The sequence below is a fragment of the Branchiostoma floridae genome, chromosome 15 (genome assembly GCF_000003815.2).
Source record: "Branchiostoma floridae strain S238N-H82 chromosome 15, Bfl_VNyyK, whole genome shotgun sequence".
Taxonomy (NCBI): Eukaryota; Metazoa; Chordata; class Leptocardii; order Amphioxiformes; family Branchiostomatidae; genus Branchiostoma; species Branchiostoma floridae.
The window spans coordinates 4,740,999-4,759,474 of NC_049993.1; the positions used below are offsets into that span (position 1 = coordinate 4,740,999).

The 18,476-nt window shown below is 41.5% G+C and overlaps 3 protein-coding genes and 1 long non-coding RNA gene across 5 annotated transcripts; 3 read left to right on the forward strand and 1 right to left on the reverse strand.

The window, feature by feature from the left end:
* The first annotated feature begins 104 nt into the window (after window positions 1-104).
* LOC118432549 (S-phase kinase-associated protein 2-like) lies at window positions 105-15,558 on the forward strand. 2 transcript variants are annotated; one of them, XM_035844169.1, is made up of 12 exons: window positions 105-355; window positions 1,308-1,503; window positions 2,398-2,527; window positions 2,969-3,077; window positions 3,599-3,772; window positions 4,225-4,359; window positions 5,141-5,245; window positions 5,415-5,469; window positions 5,651-5,723; window positions 6,030-6,081; window positions 6,428-6,538; window positions 14,229-15,558. In XM_035844169.1, exons 1-12 carry the CDS (start codon window positions 219-221, stop codon window positions 14,416-14,418), a joined length of 1,467 nt encoding a protein of 488 aa, XP_035700062.1. In that variant the 5' UTR covers window positions 105-218; the 3' UTR covers window positions 14,419-15,558. The 2 variants fall into 2 exon arrangements, with proteins under 2 accessions (XP_035700062.1, XP_035700063.1); XM_035844170.1 differs by lacking the exon at window positions 105-355 and adding an exon at window positions 460-929.
* On the forward strand, window positions 9,014-11,782 carry LOC118432548. Its single transcript, XM_035844168.1, has 8 exons — window positions 9,014-9,252; window positions 9,359-9,577; window positions 9,692-9,928; window positions 10,040-10,128; window positions 10,224-10,432; window positions 10,526-10,897; window positions 11,004-11,162; window positions 11,292-11,782. Exons 1-8 carry the CDS (start codon window positions 9,050-9,052, stop codon window positions 11,574-11,576), a joined length of 1,773 nt encoding a protein of 590 aa, XP_035700061.1. The 5' UTR covers window positions 9,014-9,049; the 3' UTR covers window positions 11,577-11,782.
* On the reverse strand, window positions 9,090-13,161 carry LOC118432551. Its single transcript, XR_004833105.1, has 5 exons — window positions 12,701-13,161; window positions 11,709-11,936; window positions 10,628-10,873; window positions 9,460-9,554; window positions 9,090-9,225 (listed from the first exon to the last, which is right to left on the reverse strand). It is a non-coding gene; the product is annotated as an uncharacterized LOC118432551 (long non-coding RNA).
* A 445-nt stretch (window positions 15,559-16,003) lies between the features above and the next one.
* On the forward strand, window positions 16,004-17,932 carry LOC118432550. The gene is made up of 4 exons (XM_035844171.1): window positions 16,004-16,184; window positions 16,441-17,214; window positions 17,467-17,684; window positions 17,856-17,932. The coding sequence occupies exons 1-4, from the start codon at window positions 16,040-16,042 to the stop codon at window positions 17,895-17,897; spliced, it is 1,179 nt and encodes a 392-aa protein (XP_035700064.1). The 5' UTR covers window positions 16,004-16,039; the 3' UTR covers window positions 17,898-17,932.
* Window positions 17,933-18,476: the final 544 nt, after the last annotated feature.

Here is an 18,476-nt window from a genome sequence, read left to right on the forward strand (position 1 = left end):
TGTTGCTAATATTATTTTTCACCTTTATATGAATAGAATCACCCAAAATGATTTACTAGCAAAACCAAGCAAAATGTATCTATAAATGATATTGAGAAGAAAATTCTCCATCATAATATAACTAAGCAGATGAAGATTATCTTCAAGAGTTTTTACTGTTCCTATATGTTGGTTTACTAGTTGGAAAAGGAGAATATTGGCCATTTCCGGAATGTACCATGAAACAGGAAATGACGTCACGACCAACTCAGCAATCTTGTGCGAAGATGGCGGCAAACACGAACGGGAAGAGAGCATCCTGCAACGATTCGGACCTCGATTGCAACGAGAAACGGCGCACGAGAGCTCAAACTAGGTGGGATCATAGTTCACATATAGATGCATCGACCAACGACAACATTTCGTAGTTTCTTCATAAGATTCCGTAAATTTGCGCTATTTGTCGCCGGCAAAAATAGCGCGCGAAAGTTTGCACCAAAACAACATGTTGCAACATGTAGCGCGTAGGTGATCAACTGGCAATTTTTTTCTGTACATATTTTCCATTCTTGTGATCAATGCGTCTTTTTGAATCACTTTTGCATCTCACTTTGCTTTATTATTACATGAATACACAGAATTGGAAAGGTGTAGGAATAGACATCAGAAGAAAGGCCGAAATTGTGAAACCCCAGTGCATTGTCCACCCACTGAGTCGGTGGGCTTGTAGCGATTTACATGACAGATTGCAGTCGGCTTTCCCAGACAAACAAACGCAGCGGCCTCCCTTTTGTATGGATATTGTGTATTTGACGGTAGGCTACAAAAATCGCTGTGATTATCATGGAAATCGGGACATCCATTGTCAAGCATCTTGCCTAAATCGCCACCAGACATAGCCCAGACATTTGTTACAGTTGTAACACCGATCCTGACTGAATAAGTAGCAGGTAAAAATTTGTGTGACTCATTTAGCCTCTTTGTATCAAATTATGTTTCTCCCATAACGGTAGTTATTTTCTTATGCACAACACGTACATGCAATCTTCAATGTTTCTAGAGTAAATTCATCTGGCCTCTGGGTTTGTGAGTATGAATGATGTGTTGTTTGTCTTGTCTTGTCTTGTCGTGATACTAGACAAAACCCCGCATGGGGTTTACTGAATTTCATGAATTTTTGTCAGTTATCTTATCATTCAATGACTTCAATCATGGAATATGGATTTCATTCATACATCCATAGAGCTTTCTAATACTATACATAAGGATTTGCCTTACATCATTCATGCAACAAGCATAGTAACTTTTATGTTGAATCTTGGCCACAGGAAAATACGTTCTGAGATTTTTGAGAATCCTTCCACAACAAGAATGACGTTCATGACGTGGGACGTGGACCCCATCGTTACGCAGCACATCTACGATGACCTGGGTGTACGGGAGATCCTGGTGGACGATGACATTGTAGAGAAACTCCGTCCCACCCCTCCCATCATGGTCAACAATGGACTCTTCCCACCCAAGGTTGGTGGATCACTGTTATAGTGTTAACATTTCACTTATGTGATGTTTTGGCACCTTTACTTTTCTTTGTTTTGTTTTAGACGAACAACTTGAACTTGCTGAAAATTCTGTACCATGACTGTAAGGTTTGATCCACTCACAGGGATCGAAATACTTTTTTTTGCTACATGCAAAATTGCAAGTTGGCAAAAATTTTACCTTCAATTTGAAAAATTTACATGCAAAATACAACTATTCTATACTGCAATGTTCTAGCCAGTATCCATCATTCCGTCCTTTGGCGGAATTTTGCTGCTCAGACTGATAAGCATTTTGCCCATTCTGTTACTTTTGGCGGACAGAAATTGGTGCATGATAATATAGATAGAACTTGAAATTTTGGAAAGATATCCACATAATCAGCATGTAAGTTTGCAGCAAAGCCACCGTGGCCTCAGTATTTTTACCTATAGGCGAGGTATTTTCAACATGCAAGATTGCAAGTTCAGAATATTTTTACGTGCAAATCTCAAAAATCACTTGCAAATTGCAAGTTAAGTATGTGTATTTCGAACCCTGACTCACACCAGAAACTCTTGGCTGTAGCATATAACATAACACATGACAAAGCTGCACAGCTAGCTGAAAATATTAATTCACTAGCCTTTGAAATGAGGACAGAAAAAGGATATGTTGAGTACGACTTTAAAGAATTGGATTTTGAACTATTTTCTCCCTACAACACCCACTAAAGATCCCCAAGGTCAGAAGCTACTAGTGAGTCAATATCCCTGAAGAAGGCTGTAGAATTGTTTTGAGAATTCATTGTTGTCTTATATTGAAGTTTGAACTGAAAGTTTAAATTTAGAGCTCATCTCATGCTAAAGTTTACCTTGCTAAATGTTTTCTGTTCAGCCCCGAAAGGTTGAGACAGTCCACTCCCACCCCGGGGAGAGCAGACTTCGCCCCCTGCAACAGACCACACCCTGTCGCTGGATGTCACGGAAACACGACAGGCAGAAAAATGATTCAACTATGGGTCAAGGTCAGTGTTTCCAAGTCTTTTCAAACAAATTAAAGAATCATATAAAATGCATGAGTGGGTGAGTCAGAAAGTTAAATGAGTCTATCTTGGCAGTTTCAATAATTTGGGGCTTGCCCTGTACATGGGTCATCCCAACCTCCAGATGTGAATCAGGATAAAGGCATGGCCATGTAAATAGATCACCGACTCATCACCCACAAATTTATTTTCTTCTGTTAGTTTGCACTTGGCACTTATTCTTTGCTTTCATTACCACCTCACCAGTCAAACCGTGCACCTCTACTGAACGTTATGCCCTAGAAGAGGGCTTTGTTCAGTAACATATATAGATAGAGATACATGTAGTTTTCCAGATGGGGAGACTTCATAGGAAGCAAAGATGGACACTAGATGGTACGATAATATGTTTTTCTAAGGCTTTAATTCCTTGTTCCCCCACAGTTCCCTGGGAGAGATTGTCAGACGAGCTGCTCCTGTCTGTCTTCAGCTGGCTCAACAAACGGGACCTGTCCAGGTGCATGATGGTCTGTAGTAGATGGCATAACGTAGGGTAAGTCACCTTTGTTTATGTCAAGTGGCCTATGTTGCATTACCTGTTGCATAAAAAATCTGAAGTTAAGAATCCATGCTGACTTTCTGCCATCATCTAGTCTTCTACCTTATTGCTCTATTGTTTAGCCATTTGTTGTTTGTGTTGTACTCGATTAAATTAACTAATTGATTTCCAATCAAGAGATATTATATTTGTTGACATATCTATCATTTTTATCATTGATTTGCTATCAATTAGTTTTAAAATATGTCAAGTAGATTAGATTAATTATAATAGTTTTGTTGAAACTTCTTTTGGCTTTATCTGTATTTGCTGTTAATTTGTGTTTTTTGGTGGCAAAGAAAAGTAGATTAAGTTCAATCATTAATTGTTTTATTTCCAATCAAGTGTAAATGGAAATAAAAATCTGTGTGAATGGTTAGCCTTATTTTTATCCAGAGCATTTACTGATTTGAAATTGAACTAAATTACTCATGATTGACTGATGGATTGACTGTATCTTTGTATATTGTCTGCAGTTTGGATGAGTCTTTGTGGGGGAGAATAGATCTGTCAGGCAAGGCCCTGCGGCCTGCAGCTCTAGGCTATCTGGTGGCCCGAGGGGTGACTGTTCTGAGGCTAGCCAGAACAGATGTCTGCTCCCCAGTCTTCCATGATGAGATGGGGCTCAACTGTCTGTCTGTCCAGGAATGGTCAGTAGTTTAATGTTTTCATGTAGTGTCAATTTTTCACGACATACTGTGAATTTCTTAAGTTTTGTGTAGGTTTTAGTTTCACAGTGAGTTACATAACAAATTGAATATTTATTTCCAATCTACGATACTACTACGACAAAAATGTAGAATTGTTTCATCCACAAATCTATAACACCACACCTTTTCCCCTTCTATTGCAACATAGAACCACTGCAAACTTTAAGTCCCTTATACTACTAGCAAGAGTATGTATTGAAATGTATTAAATCTTGAAATATTCTTTCCTATTGTATTATATAAGCCTCTAGTTAAGTCTAGCTTCCAAAAACATTATGTTTGTTACTTAGAACTATTTTCTATTTATTTTTGCTCCTTTGTTACTAACGAACTGTGAAGAATATAGATTTACATGTGCTTTCTTTCATGTGTGATGTTCCTGTTTCTATCAGCCCCCTGAAGCTGCAGTATTTGGACCTGTCCATGTCTAACATTGAGGCGTCATCAGTGAACGAGATCCTGCGGCTGTGCAGTAGACTTGTCAAACTCAGCCTGGAGTCCTGTAGTGTGTCAGGGGAGACACTCAGGTACGCAAAGCAAAACTCATATTCTATTTGACATGATTTTACGGGAGATTTTGTCCTTGATTCATAGGGGTGGTTTGGGCCACAGGGGTCAAACCATTTAATTAGCTGACCTCCGACCCCCACCAATAGGAGAGCAGTCGCCCCCAGCCTTTCTAGAGAGAAGTCACGTTTCTTCGTCGCCATCTGCGGGTCAGGCGGGGGAGGTGTCGTCTTCTTAGGAAACAGCGCGTCTTTTTTCTGATCGTCCTGATCGCTGACCTACGATTCCGAAACATTGCCTCGCAGTGCCGAGTGGCTGTTCCTTTGGGGTGTAGGTTTGACGGTTCACCACAACCTGGGCACTTTTTCGTCCTGGGCTTCCTCTGTGGCATCTTGCGATCTTGAACAACGAGAGCTAGAAGAAACGTGATTTCTCTCTAGAAAGGCTGGGGGCCAAGCCCATCAGCCTTGTCATTCCTGTATGAAAGGAGAGTGCAGATAATTGACAAAGTGTCCAATCATGAAAATTAGAATTACAGTATCATCAAAGTAGAAAATTGTATTGCATGTTGTAGTATTTTGTTGATAGTAGAAGGGCTGTCAAACATTGTCACTCCAGAACCCAGGTTAGAAACCAGATCTTTCTGACAGTGCTTTTGTTTTACACTAACATTGTTGTTGTTCCATTTCTTGTTTTATGTGTGGAGAAATGAAAACCTTATTGCCGTAAAAGGTAGTGGGGTTGTATTTTGCCCTGCCCATTTTGTGAAGAAAGTTGACTCCTATGTTTATTTCCCCACAGATACATTGGTCAGTGCTCTGACCTGGACACCCTGAACCTAGCCATGTGTACAGGTATAGGGGAGGACCACGAGGCCATGGCTTACATGATGCAGCAGTGTAACAAGTAAGGAACATAGAAACTTGTACCATAAGATACAATCATTAGACTTATGTCATGTGCATGTAAGTCATGATAGAGTAAGATTTTACTCCGCAGACAGAAGTAATATACACATGAACACCAGGATAATATGACTGTCATCTGACCTTCTGTTTTTTTATTTCCCACATAGGCTGAAGAGTCTGAATATTGCCTGGACAAATCTCAATTACCCCACACTAGCTGCTGTGAGTACTGTCTTGTGTTCGATTGTACATGGTTTACATTTCCATTTAGTCTTATAATCCTGATGATGATAAAAAGATAATCCATAATCCATATGCACACATATGTTGTGGATTGTTCAAACCGTAGTGAATATTGTTGCTAGTGATGGGAAGGTTAATGTCTTCACTTTCTCCACTTCAGGCTGTAAGTAACCTTCCCAGGTGTCTTGAACACCTGAACCTGAGTGGATTCAGAAGTCTCCTCACGGATGAAGGTAAATAATGATTCATATCTCTCTCTCTCTCTCTCTAGATCTCTCTCTCTCTCTCTCTAGATTGCTCTCTCTCTCTTAGGGCATTGTTTCATATATACAGTTTTTATTAACACTTCTTAACATTGCTTCAGTTTTGATTGAACATCACAAAGTGCAATCAGGCATCTATATCACATACAAATATATGTATCTGTAGTAAAGCTTAATTTTGATAGTTTCTTAAAGTTTATTTCCAAGCTTTCCTTTCAGCAGATTGTGAGGCAATGAGACAATAATGTCTTTTGTATGTTTTACTTTCTCCTCTAGCTGTGTATATGGTGGTGCAGAGATGTCCAGGTCTTATTGAGTTAGATGTCAGGTAAGAGACTAAATTCCTGTCACAGGCAAGAATTTTTTTAGTTTCTCTCATGGGCAAATGTGATAATTTCTTTTCTAAATGGAGACAGTTTTATTTGTGCTTTGCACCAAACTATCCACCAAAGTTTCCACCCAATATCTTGTTTAATAGAGGCTAGGGACAGTCATGATATCACTTGATTAAATATTTTTTGTAACATGAAGTTTTCAGAAGGCTGATGTAGCTTTCAAGTTGCTAACTTTGAATAACCCAAAGAGTAAGTTAGGATATATCTAATGTAGATAATTGTAGCGAACATCCTAAGTGATACATGTGTAGCTGATGACTTTTGTCTCCCCCTCCCCAGTGACAGTAGCCTGCTGACCCCCACCACCCTGGAGACTCTCATCAACGGCCTCCCGTCCCTCAGACACCTGGCTCTCAGCCGCTGTTATCACATCAACACAGCCTACCTAGTGTAAGTGCAAAATAGCAGTGATTTCGCTAGCTATAGTGTAGTTGAAATAGTTGCAAAGAAAAGTGTGTTGTCTAGTGGTTGTCTAAACTGCCAGAGTTTCAGCCCAATAAAATGCTCTCAGTACCAGGTTTTGACTGCTGAAACCCCTAAACAGGGCCTGTGCCCCTAACTTCAGGGTTTCGCGTGCAACACGTATGCAATGCTGTTACTTCCAGGGGCACCGCTGTTTCAGATATGGGCTTCCGGGTTGTTTAGCCTGGGCCTCATTATAGCCTCATTATCATACTCTCGCGAGAGATGCCCCGGCGTGGCAGCGCGAGATCCTGTTACAGAACCACAGCAACCAGTTGTTTATGCCTTGTAACTAGGGTGTTTGGGGAGCCTAGGATCATTAATCACTCCTAAACAGCTGTCTTTCCAAGAATTTAAGCCCTTCCCCCTGACCTGACAGCGGCCTCATGAGTAACTTCCAGCAGATTAGTTTTCCAGGCAGGCATTTTCAGGGCATGACCTGGCTGGGTGTGTTCATGCTGACATCTGATTTTCCTCAACTTCAAGTGCTCTCTACACTTTTCCCTCTCAATTCACATGGTAATCTTTACATTCCTCTTCAACCTTGTACTTTTCTCTACTTATTGCTATATTTCTGGTCAACTTTGGAATTTTTCTATTCTTTCCATGTGTCTTTGAATCACTATGACCCAACACGTGGGTATACATGACTGTAGTGTCCGGTATCTGGGTTACACATCAAATTGATGTCAGAATCACTTAAAATTATACAGAACTTTATCAAACTGTACATTATTATTCAATCTGCAAATTAAGATAAGCAAGACATTCATATTTTTATATATATTCATCCTTTATTCTGGTAAAAGAAGAGGAAGTGCCCCCCTCCCCACCCCAAACCCCATCTCATACATGGTAGCTCCAAGTGCATACAAATCAGTTTTCTAGAATATTAAGTCATTCTAATAACTAGTATATCATAGACACAGTGGTATCTAATAGTTCTTTTCCAACCTATGGCTATGTCTGCCAACCTTGGTCTTCAGGATCATATAGAGAATTTATCAAAGCTATGTCGGTTTTGTGGAGAGTCAGTCTTGACTAAGGCCGACAAAGCAAGGTTTATCAAACCACTCGTTTGTATTGAGTATGCTAAGCAAATTGAAGAGCTATGGCAGATCAATGTTCACAGGGACAAAAGTTACCAGCATCCTCCCTCCTTCTGTCACAGATGTAGATTGAAATTGTACCAGCCAAGGCCCAAGACCATCACACCTACACGCGTGTCTTGGTACAAACACCCATTTGGCAAGCCTTGTAACCACTGTGAAAAGGTCTTGTCTATTTCCAAAGGAGGTAAAAAACCCAAAAAGAAGTCTAAAGCTGGTAGACCAAGGCTGCAGACAAATGATAAGGGGGCAAAGGTTGAACAAGAACAAAGTACACCCGAGTACAGTGATGGAAACTTGACTGAAGAGACGTTTGCACATTTGCTGGATTTGCTCGAGGACCTGCCATTCGATGAGACCAAGTTTGAGCCCATTTGTAACCTTGATGCATACAAATGTGGCATCTGCCAGTCATTCCTATACCTACCTGTGCTAACCCCCTGTGCTCACATTTTCTGTTTTGAGTGCATACAAAAATCATTCACTATTTCTGAAAGAAACATGATCGACTGTGCCATTTGTAAAACACAGATATTACAGAATGACCTCAAACCTGTACACAGAACTTGGGTATCTTGTTACACCCAGTTAACATTCAACTGCAAAAACTGTTCGACTCAGTTGAGGTTGGAACAATTGAAGCACCACCTTGACTGTAGCTCAACGACAGAAGATGAAAGTACAGGTGCAGGTCCCCCTGCCCCTCCCCCTTCAGTTACACTTACATCACTGCAACCTGTCCAGGTTGTCTATGTCCCCATTGCAACTCCAGTGCTCTCTACACCACCTAACAACACTGCTGCCCAAACTTCTACTTTCACTTTAACTAACACAGCAGGCTCATCTGCTGCTTCCACTAGCACTCCCTCCACTTCATCAACCACTTCATGTCATTGCGAGCCAGGCATGATTCCTTTTGATCCGAATGAAGATGGTCCCCTGAATTCGCAGCAGAAAAAAGTTGCTCTATCATACGTTCATCGCATGATGGCTGAAGCTCCTGACAAACGGAGTTTTCAAGTGCCAACAGGAGGACAGGTATGGAACATTTTTCTTTCTTGTTGGAATATAATTTATCACAATAAATATTTCAAAATTTTACATCAATATACTTTGATGCTTACAAATCTTTCTGTGTTAAAATGTATGCTGCATTCAAAAGCACATGGGTGTCTGTTATTTTAACATATGACATCACTACATACTGTTGATACATCAATGAATCTTGATTTTTTTTTTTACTTTGCAGCCCCTACAGTTCGTACATGTCCCACGGCCTAGGAAGAAGACCAGTGAAACAACATCATCCACTACTAGGAAACGGGCCAAGATGATGCAGGATGTCCGTGACAAAGTGAGCGGTGGTGCTGCTGCTGCACAGATGAAGGCAGAACTCCAGCTTCACCCTCGTGACGAGCTGCAACAGATGTTGCAGGAGTTGAAGCTGGATCGGATCGTCATCCCCAATGGTCACCTGTTGGCAGCAAAAGTTGGGGTTGGAATGAGCTGGAGTCAAATAAGAAAGTTGAAAAGGTACAGTTGGCAAAATAAAACAACTTTGTCTGTGTACAAACCCTTATCTTGCATTTAGTTGAAAAAGGGTGTACATATATTTCAAAACCATTCTATTTTGTTACAGGTGGCTGGGCAAATATAACATCAAGCTCCCTAGTGAGAAGATTTCGAGGGAGATAGCTGCAGAACAGATTTCTGGGTTTGACATCACTGCAGAAAAGTTACCTTTTTCTGTAAGGGAGAACCGCAAGGACCCATTCACAGTACAGCTCCGGCCTTGTGCTTACGTCACGTCATTGAAAGACACCATCTTCTCCTACCTGGACAAGAACAAGGAAGCAAAGTAAGGGTCTACCATTCCTTGTCAGACTTACACTGATTACACAGGATGGAAATAATACAGTAAAATGCCAACAATGTTGACGGCAATTAACTCCACTACATTTGTCTCTTACAGCATGCTGACCTGGCACGGCAAAATCCCAGAAGACGAAGTTTGGGTGAAACTTGGTGGGGACCATGGTGGGGAATCATTCAAGATGATCTTCCAAGTCCTCAACAGGGATCACCCAAACTCCAAGGACAACACCAACGTCTTTTGCATTTTTAATGCAAAAGACAGCCGTGAAAACCTGACCCTGGCGCTTCAGCGATACACTGAAGAGATCAGAGACCTTCAGGTGTCTAAGTGGACGTAAGTAAACATATTTTCTTTTGGATTTGAACAATGGTGTGGACATAAAAATCAGTTTTACAAACATTTACAATATTAAATGTTAATCAAAACAACGTTCTTCAAATGCAGGTCCGACGGGAAAGAATACAAGCTGAAAATCCTTGCTACAGGAGACTACGCCTTCCTGTGCACGTGGTATGGGCTGTCTGGAGCTTGCGGTGAGGGAATTTAAATTTGAACACTAACATGAATATATCTAGTGATACTTTGTTCAGAGTTAGCTTGACACTGTGCTGTTGTATTTTTACTACAGGATTCCACCCCTGTCTATGGTGCTATATCACCCTGCACCAGATTCCAGAGGACAGGGAGAACAGACCTCTCAGAATCCCTAAAAGGACTCTGGACTCCTTGGCTGCAGACCACCAGAGGTTTGTCCAAGAGGGCATGGGCAAACTCAAAAAGGCCAAGGAGTACAACAATGCCATTGCACCAGTGATGTTCAATGTGCCTATAGACCAGGTAATTTCAGACATCTCCAACTAAACTTTCACCTACTTAGTCATTATGTATATCAGACTCTTAATCTAAGCTGCTGCCTCTATTTATTTACAGGTTATGGTGCCTGGTCTGCACATCGGCCTCGGCCTGTATAAGAAGCTTTTTGAACATCTAGAGGCTGATTTGCAGGACATAGACCTGAAGCTACAGTCATACCTTGAGTCTGTCCTAGCTGAAGGCGAGGTGACGAAGGATGTTCTTCTCGCCGATGAACATCTGGGCAAGTTCAAGTCCTTCGTCGCTGCCATTGACGAGGCGCGAGCTTTGGATGATGCAGCAGATGTCCTTGAAGACCAAATAGAAGAACAGGAGAGCCAGCTGGCCTGGCTTGCCTACAGAGATGGCGTGGAGGACTCCATGGCTGAAGTCGTCTTCAACGAGGCCTGCAGCATGGTTCAGGACCTGTTCCAGCAGAAGGAAACTCTGGTAAGTACAACATTCAAACTATTCAAATGTGACAGCTATATTCTAACTTCTAAATGATTATCACTGGTCTATGTCCATTCCATGTTTATCATTCTTATTCATTTAGAGGGCAAAGGCTGATGCTGTCAGGAATAAAGCATCAGTGAAGACCGGCAAGGGCCCCTTGACGTCACAGTTGGATCCTAAACTGAAAGAGTTTAAAGTCCGCAGGCAGGAGTACCATGGCAAATCCTTCATCGGCAACCATGTACATAAGATGCTCAAGGCAAGTACCGTACTTGTTTCTCATTTGAATTTCTTGACATTGCAGGTCTGGTACACTGTTGCAATCTAAAACCATCTACCACTTCAGAATTTCTCATCTGCTGTTGTGATATTTTCTTTATGTACACAGGAAAATGCAATAAACGAGCTAACATCTATCGTGGTCACAACCATAAATGAAATCCTGGAGAAGTTTCCTGACCTGCCCCTGTCACTGGTGCCAAAGGCACATGCAACGGCTGAGAAGCACAAGCAGCTCTTCACGCTGTTTGCCCAGTGCCATAAGAAGTACTCCCACGCTGATCTGATGGATGCGGAAGCTATAAATGAGCTGGGTAAGAATTCCCATAAAAATAACATTCTTTGTGTATTGTTCACTCATTTTTCCTCACCCCAGCATGCCTGGGATCTTTGATGTGTATTTAGCTATGGATGTAACTTAAAATGGCATGTAAATTGATTTCTATGTAAACATTTACATTTACAGACAATGCAATCACAGCATTCATGGGATATTATCGGCAACATGTGCCACATGGGACAGTACCTATAAAGATGCACATGTTGGAGGATCATGTGGTTGACTGTGTCAGGAGTTGGGGGTTTGGGCTTGGCTTCCTGGGCGAGCAGGGCATCGAACACCTCCATGCCATCTTCAACAACATCAATGCCACATTCCGCGGCATGATGAAGGATGAGGTGGTCCAGCTCAAGGCTGCCCTGAAAGACCATCACATCCAGAACAGCCCTGGCCACGAGGGCGGTGTTCCAGACCCTGTACCAAGAAAGAAAAATGACTAGCATTACTATTGTTGTTAATTCTATTGTTATTGGTATCAAATGTATGAGTAATGTTGCATGTAATTTCAGACTTGCATGCTAAGAGAAAGGTGTAAAAACATTTGACTCCTACAAAGACTGGAGTATAATGTAGTGTTCTATATTATAATTCATAGACTTCATTAGTATATGCACTAATGCAACAATTATATCTGGGATACTTTAATAATTATCATAAACTGCCACCAAACAAGTGTATCAGTACTGTGTGATGCAAATTACAGTAACTTGTATGACAAATGAAAACGAGTGAGGCCATTGTACAAAAAAATATTGTTATTGTGTTTTCAATATTTGTGATCAATGTTCATAAGTTCATCATAACATACTGGCCCATTTTGGCATTGTAACTCTAGCACACTGTAACCATGAAAATATTTATTCACTATGTTATTGAAATGGTCACAAATAAATCCTTTTACTCCATCTTACAACATACAACACAACACTGATGATTTCCAAACGTGATCATAGAATACTGGGTTTGGTCTCAAGGGGGGAGGGGGGCGGTATTACTCTATGGGACGAAATGGAACTTCGGGAACCACAACGCTTTCAAAACAAATGTAAACAAATGTTTCCGAAGTCAATTCACCAAGTTAACGTGACAGAAACTAATATTTTCCGATAATATTCGATAAAACGTGCCATTCAGAATATGCAAATGAGGTAGCATGGCGGAAAACAGAGAAAACATACCTTTGTTTCGCGAACTCCTGAACGGTACAAAAAATTCCAAAGTTGTCAGGCTGCCTTCTGGAGGGTTACCGACCGATCGATCCAACTATTTCCAGTGTTCTCGGCCGTTGGAATTGAGACACATTCGTAAAATCCCATGCTAAAGTCTGTGATTGCTTCTTGACCTCTCCACACCGACGCAGCAACTTAGAACCGACCGATGGCGGCGAAATCCCGGCAGAAACGCGAGTAAGCAGCTTCAGCCTCTAGCCAACAAAGATGGCTACCGTCTCTATCAAGTTGGAGGCACCACGTGACCGAAACTATGAGCTATGATTGGTCTAAAGATGGATATCCAGTTCTGAGCCTGCAGTGCGCCCACGCGGCCGCATGGTGGCGCAGGCGTATGTGTACCTCATTATGCATGCATTACATCACCAGATAGGCCACACCCATACAAACTAAAGTGCCAAAGCCAAACAGCGGTGGGGGATTCCCTATCCTGGTTATAGCTGGGTGCGGCTTACAGGGCATATACATATATCTGAATGCTGGATGTATCAGGGCTTGGCAATAGTTGGCATCTTATAGGTTAAAGGTCTGCTACGCAGTTTTTTGTGCTCAAATTTGAAATATTCTAGAACTAAGAAATCTCAGATTTACTACTACTTTTGACACTTTTTGACACTTTTGTGTCATTATTTCACATTTGCAACGTAGAGAATTAGCCTACAAACATTTCGTCCTACGCGCGCTGCAGGGCTTTAGCCAGCTCGAAATCATTTTCCGTCAACCAATTACAATCGTCGCGAAAACCGCGAAAATTAATTAGGAGGACTGAACTGAGACCTTGAAAAATGGGTTTTAATGAGATTATCGTATGCGAAAGGGCGCCGACACACATTGTCAACAATCATAACAATAGCAAAACAAACAGTGTGTGGCTTTTACGGCCGTGGACGGCGTCCCCAAGCCGCCTGTAGCTTCCACCAAGGATTTTTGTCCGTCAAGGTTGACGGATTGGTTTTAAAATTTTTCCGTCAGACGCAGCAAATTTCCGTCGGACGGACGCTGGCTAGACCCCTGGCGCGCTGTAACTTTCTGACCTCCCTAGTTAGGCACCGGTGAGAATTCGAACAAGAATCAATCATCAACGGTTCATTCGGAAGAAACAAAATGGCTGAAACCCAGCGCGGGTGTGCAGATTCAGAGGTTTTCAAACGCGCTCGCACGGCGAAAATATCGACTCCCGACATACCTTGAATAGTGTTCCGTAACGTGGTAGGCTTGATTCAACTAACTGTACAAAGAAATGGCCGGAAAATGGATTTTTTGTTTTCAGTTTGAAGCGCAAAAAACTGCATAGCAGACCTTTAAGGTCTTCTTTGGTATGGAGTCATATTGTCAACATTTTCAAAAGGAAATATGTGTTTTTTTATGTACCTTGTACAGCTTTCTTCAACCAAGCAATACCACATTCAGACATATGTTTGTTGACATGTAGCAAACACTAACAGTGCCACTGATGTTTTCTCTCTCTACATAACAGGAATCTTGGTGCCATGCCCAAGTTGGCCACGTTAGAAGTCTTTGGTATCCTGTGTGAGATCGGCATCGCTAATCTAAAGGAACTCCTGCCACGCGTGAAGGTGAACACACGGCTCTTCAGCACCGTGGCGCGCCCAACCACCGGCTACCGCTGGACGTCCATATGGGGACTCAAGTGTCCCAATATGTAGAGTCAAAAGCCTTTTAGAAATCAATGACTTAGGAAGAAAGTAAAGTCACAATATGCCAAATAGCAGATACTCAACCAAATGGATATGATTTGGGATGCCTATCCTTCATTGGCATATGAAGGTCACAATGATTTGAAAATTACTCTTGACTAAAGGAAAACATGTCAGCATTATTTTGAGTATTTGCTGATCTTGCCATGAAGCAGATTTTGTATGTAGGATTAGAATGCAATAATGTAGCAAATTGAGAAGATACATGTCATGTCCACTAAAGCAGTATCTGCATGTTCTTTTAATCGTTCCACAAACCACATTAATCAAAAATATTCCAATGAAATGTTAAAACATTCTATATCAAAGGTAAATTCCATTGTAAACTTTTCAAGTAAAAATTTGTATTTCTGTCATACTTGAAAATTGTATATAGCTTCTTATTTTGATATTGTCTGATTGTAAAACTAGATAGCAAGATTGTACTGTAATGAATACATGTATGTGCATTAGCTATTACTTTCTGCCATTGAGGAAATTGTTATTATTGATACAATTTGCTTTGTCAACTAATTTGGTGCTCAGTTTTAAATTTTGAATTCTTAGAATGTTCAAATTTTAGCTTCTTTGGTAAGTTGTAGTGTTCTTCTCACGGAGAGGGCTGATGTTAGGCCATCTGGTAGTTGGACTAATTTCTTAGAGTTGGGTAAATTTGATATGTTATAGACATTTTTGTTTAACTTTTGTTTGAGTTCAAGTTAAAAAAATACATGTTACTGTTTGTATTACTGATGTCACAGCAGTGTTGCTCTTATTGTTGCTAGTTTATGAATTAATTGCTACAATCATGGTTCGAATTGGATATATGTAGGCAAATGCAGTATTTGTGGTCCGAGGAACAATATTCCTAGCAAGCTATTTGTTTCTTATTGCTTCTCCCAAGAACTAAGAAGCACAGAAGAAACTTTCCCTTGCCCCTGTTGTGCAAAGAATGTTTTTGTGTATCATCCCTCTCAATGCTGCAATGTTTGTTATTAAGGTTTCTTTAGAATTTTGTTTTTTCAGAGGGAGATTTATACAATATATGGTGATGGGGAAGTGAATTTATCTGTAGAGGTAGAGAAGAAAGATTTATGAGTAGTACATGTATTTTACAAATGATATGGTTCCATTAATTAAAATATGTTCGAGTATATGGTGATGTTTGTCATGTTTTATAACTTCCTTGATTCCTTTTCTCTGGGATAAACGTATTTGTGGAATTGATGAAAACTTATTGTAGGATATTTTGCAATTTCGTTTTACAACTTTAACCAAAGTTCAAACGTTCGTGGCGGTGCATTGATACATGCTCTAGACAAAGTTCACAGCTTTCACAATAAAGGGGTCGTATGGCCTTGCTTTTATACACCCTTTCAAAGTTTGATGAGGGTATGATGTACCAATTGGAAGACATTCAAAGCGATCAGGTGGACGTATGAAAACTTATTAGTTATATTCTAAAAGTATGACCATACAGATCTACGTTGTAGAATACATAAATACTCCAAACAACGGACGGTGTTCTAGAACACGAAATTCAGTTTTCACCTAGTTACCAGTTCAGGGAACTGTGGCGGCTGCAGTCGCTATGTACCGCTTCGTGGCCTGGGCGAGTAACGTGAAAAACGTGGTGGTAGAGACAACTTGTCGGATCGGCAGGGCTGTGTGTTGCTGTTCATGTTGCGGAGATGAGGACTCCACAAACGGAGACTGGGTGTACCGGGAGCCAACAGGTGAGTAGCGGGGGTCAGTCACCTCAACCAGCATTCAACAACCTCATGGACGTAAAATGATTTTAACTCTGACTGTTTCTCATTGATTATGCACATAGGGTCCTCATTTTCGTTAATTATATCGGTTGATTATCTCCCCCATCCAAATAGCAAATTGTCCAAAGTATGACTTAACAAAGACATCATTTAGAGTGTATTATTACATGGTTTTCGAAGGAAAAGTACAAGTTGTGTTTTGTCGTCTTTTCGTTTGCAGGTATTCAGGAGGTCCCTCCCTACATTGATCTAACGGGTTCGTCTCTGACGTTAGACGAAACAGTAGAGAGAGACCCGGGTTCTGTAAATGAGAAAAGTAGGTTTTGTTTTAGCGGAGAAGGTCCGGAGACGGATGAGGTGGCAGTGACGGTTTCCTCGGCTGGTGTCGTCATCACAGAGCAACCCCGTGCCTTGAAAGGCGACATGGCGATCGCTGAAGTCAAGTTGACGGCAACAGACGACGAAGTTTCGGCTGTGCCGGAAGATGTCTCTCTACAGGATGAGATTGCAAACGCCGTCCCTACGAATGCCGTTCCGCCGAATGAATGCGGAGTTTCAAAGGAGCCCTTCCAGGAGGTGGCAACGTCGTCGGCTGACGACCACGGGCATGACGAATCAGAAGTGAAGCAGAGCGCCAACTTGCACAAGAAGGATGTCTCAACGGCTGACAACCCTGTTGTTGATAACGACGATGATGATGATGATGGGGAAAACGGCGTCTTCCCAAGCTTCTCTCTTGTTCAGACCATCAACAACAAGAAGAGCCCTGGCCAACACAGCCCGGGTCGTCGCGGCGCCAGTCCCTCCGTATCTGCCCCAGCCCTGCAGCGGGACTACGAGATGAATCCTTCGGGCGCAGGTCCACTGGAGCGCCGAGGAGAGAAGGTGTCTCCGCGCGGTGGTGCCGGCATCAACCTGCTGAAGACCGCGAGTCTCAACTCCTTCCTGTCGTCCGTTAAGGCGAACAAGTCGTCACTGCATGCCACGATGTTGGGTCAGTTTAAGTCAGTTGTGATCTTTTAGCTAACGAGTCCAGTGTCTGTTTGAACAGTTAAATCGGACAATCATTGAAAAAGTTTATTCCTATTTATTGAAAATCGATTGTGCGCACTGAATAGTTAGCATTGAATATCCGTTTAGACTCATTTCATTTGCGTTTTAATCTTGTCCATTTTATTCGAATATTTGTCAGCTCTCCAAAATGCTTAGTGCTGATCTAACACACTGCACGTAATGGTTTCAACAGATGCTGCAGACTTCGGGCTGGAGTTCCTACCGGCCTGCAGGCCCGCCCTACCGCGTCAGGGAAGCACACCGCCCGGACTGAGCAGGTACCAGGTCCTGGTCGGGAAAACCTGGCTCAGCAAGCTGACCGCCATCGGGCGCAAGCGCCACCATGGGGCCAAGCGGCGAAAGGCAAAGATAAAGGACAGAGAGCGCCTGGTTACCCAGACGACGGATGGGGTAGGTTTCTATGGGGAAAATATATGTTTGTCCGTGAATAGTTTCATCAGGTTGGCGCATTACTGAGTAAAGAGACCATTTTTACACAATCACAGCTTTATTTTCACCTACGCTTAAAAGTTATTCAGGTCATTGTATTCTATTTCACATGGTCATTGTATTGTATTTCAGATTCGGGTGGTGATTGAGTTTGGTGAGAGCACCACCCTGTGAAGAAGGCAAAAAGTGCAGGAAGAGAAGTCACTAAATAAATTTATAAAGACCATAGTACACTGGTGGCTTTCCTGGAAGTCAGGTCCTGCTATGCTGCTACCTGTAGAGACACTAATTGTATGTGAACAGAGACTTTATATTTGTATATTTGTAAAACAGATTATCCAGAAATGCCATGTCTTACAGAGAACTTACTGCATTAAAACACTGCAGTCATCAGCCTTGGAAGGTAAAATTTGCACCTTTTGCCAAAGTAATAAATTTGACATTGAAATACTAGTAACATCACTTTTACAAATACATGTATTTCTAGAAAGTGCAAGGTGCCCTAGAAATTACCAATTCTTCACTTGATACAAAATGATACAAAGAGCATCACATAGAAGAATAGTTTATATATGTAAAGCATACAGTCTATATGTCATTACTTGTCAGTGTGGCTGACAGCACACTTTTGAAATCATAAAATATGAAATACATGTAGTGCCTTTTGTATCACTATTCTTTATTGTGTGTAAATAGTATCTCCAAGCAGAGGTTGAGTCGCGTAGATATAGTAGTAGTCGGAAAAATTACAGA

What these genes read in the sequence shown, in the direction of transcription:
- LOC118432550 (XM_035844171.1), top strand. Translation starts at nt 16,040, where the DNA reads ATGTACCGCTTCGTGGCCTGGGCGAGTAACGTGAAAAACGTGGTGGTA. An exon ending in GGTGTACCGGGAGCCAACAG is followed by an intron (nt 16,185 to 16,440) that starts GTGAGTAGCGGG and finishes TTTCGTTTGCAG; the next exon opens with GTATTCAGGAGGTCCCTCCC. An exon ending in TTACCCAGACGACGGATGGG is followed by an intron (nt 17,685 to 17,855) that starts GTAGGTTTCTAT and finishes ATTGTATTTCAG; the next exon opens with ATTCGGGTGGTGATTGAGTT.
- LOC118432549 (XM_035844169.1), top strand. Translation starts at nt 219, where the DNA reads ATGAAACAGGAAATGACGTCACGACCAACTCAGCAATCTTGTGCGAAG. An exon ending in ATGATGCAGCAGTGTAACAA is followed by an intron (nt 5,246 to 5,414) that starts GTAAGGAACATA and finishes TTTCCCACATAG; the next exon opens with GCTGAAGAGTCTGAATATTG. An exon ending in CTTATTGAGTTAGATGTCAG is followed by an intron (nt 6,082 to 6,427) that starts GTAAGAGACTAA and finishes CCCCCTCCCCAG; the next exon opens with TGACAGTAGCCTGCTGACCC.
- LOC118432548 (XM_035844168.1), top strand. Translation starts at nt 9,050, where the DNA reads ATGATGCAGGATGTCCGTGACAAAGTGAGCGGTGGTGCTGCTGCTGCA. An exon ending in CAAATAAGAAAGTTGAAAAG is followed by an intron (nt 9,253 to 9,358) that starts GTACAGTTGGCA and finishes ATTTTGTTACAG; the next exon opens with GTGGCTGGGCAAATATAACA. An exon ending in GACAAGAACAAGGAAGCAAA is followed by an intron (nt 9,578 to 9,691) that starts GTAAGGGTCTAC and finishes TGTCTCTTACAG; the next exon opens with CATGCTGACCTGGCACGGCA.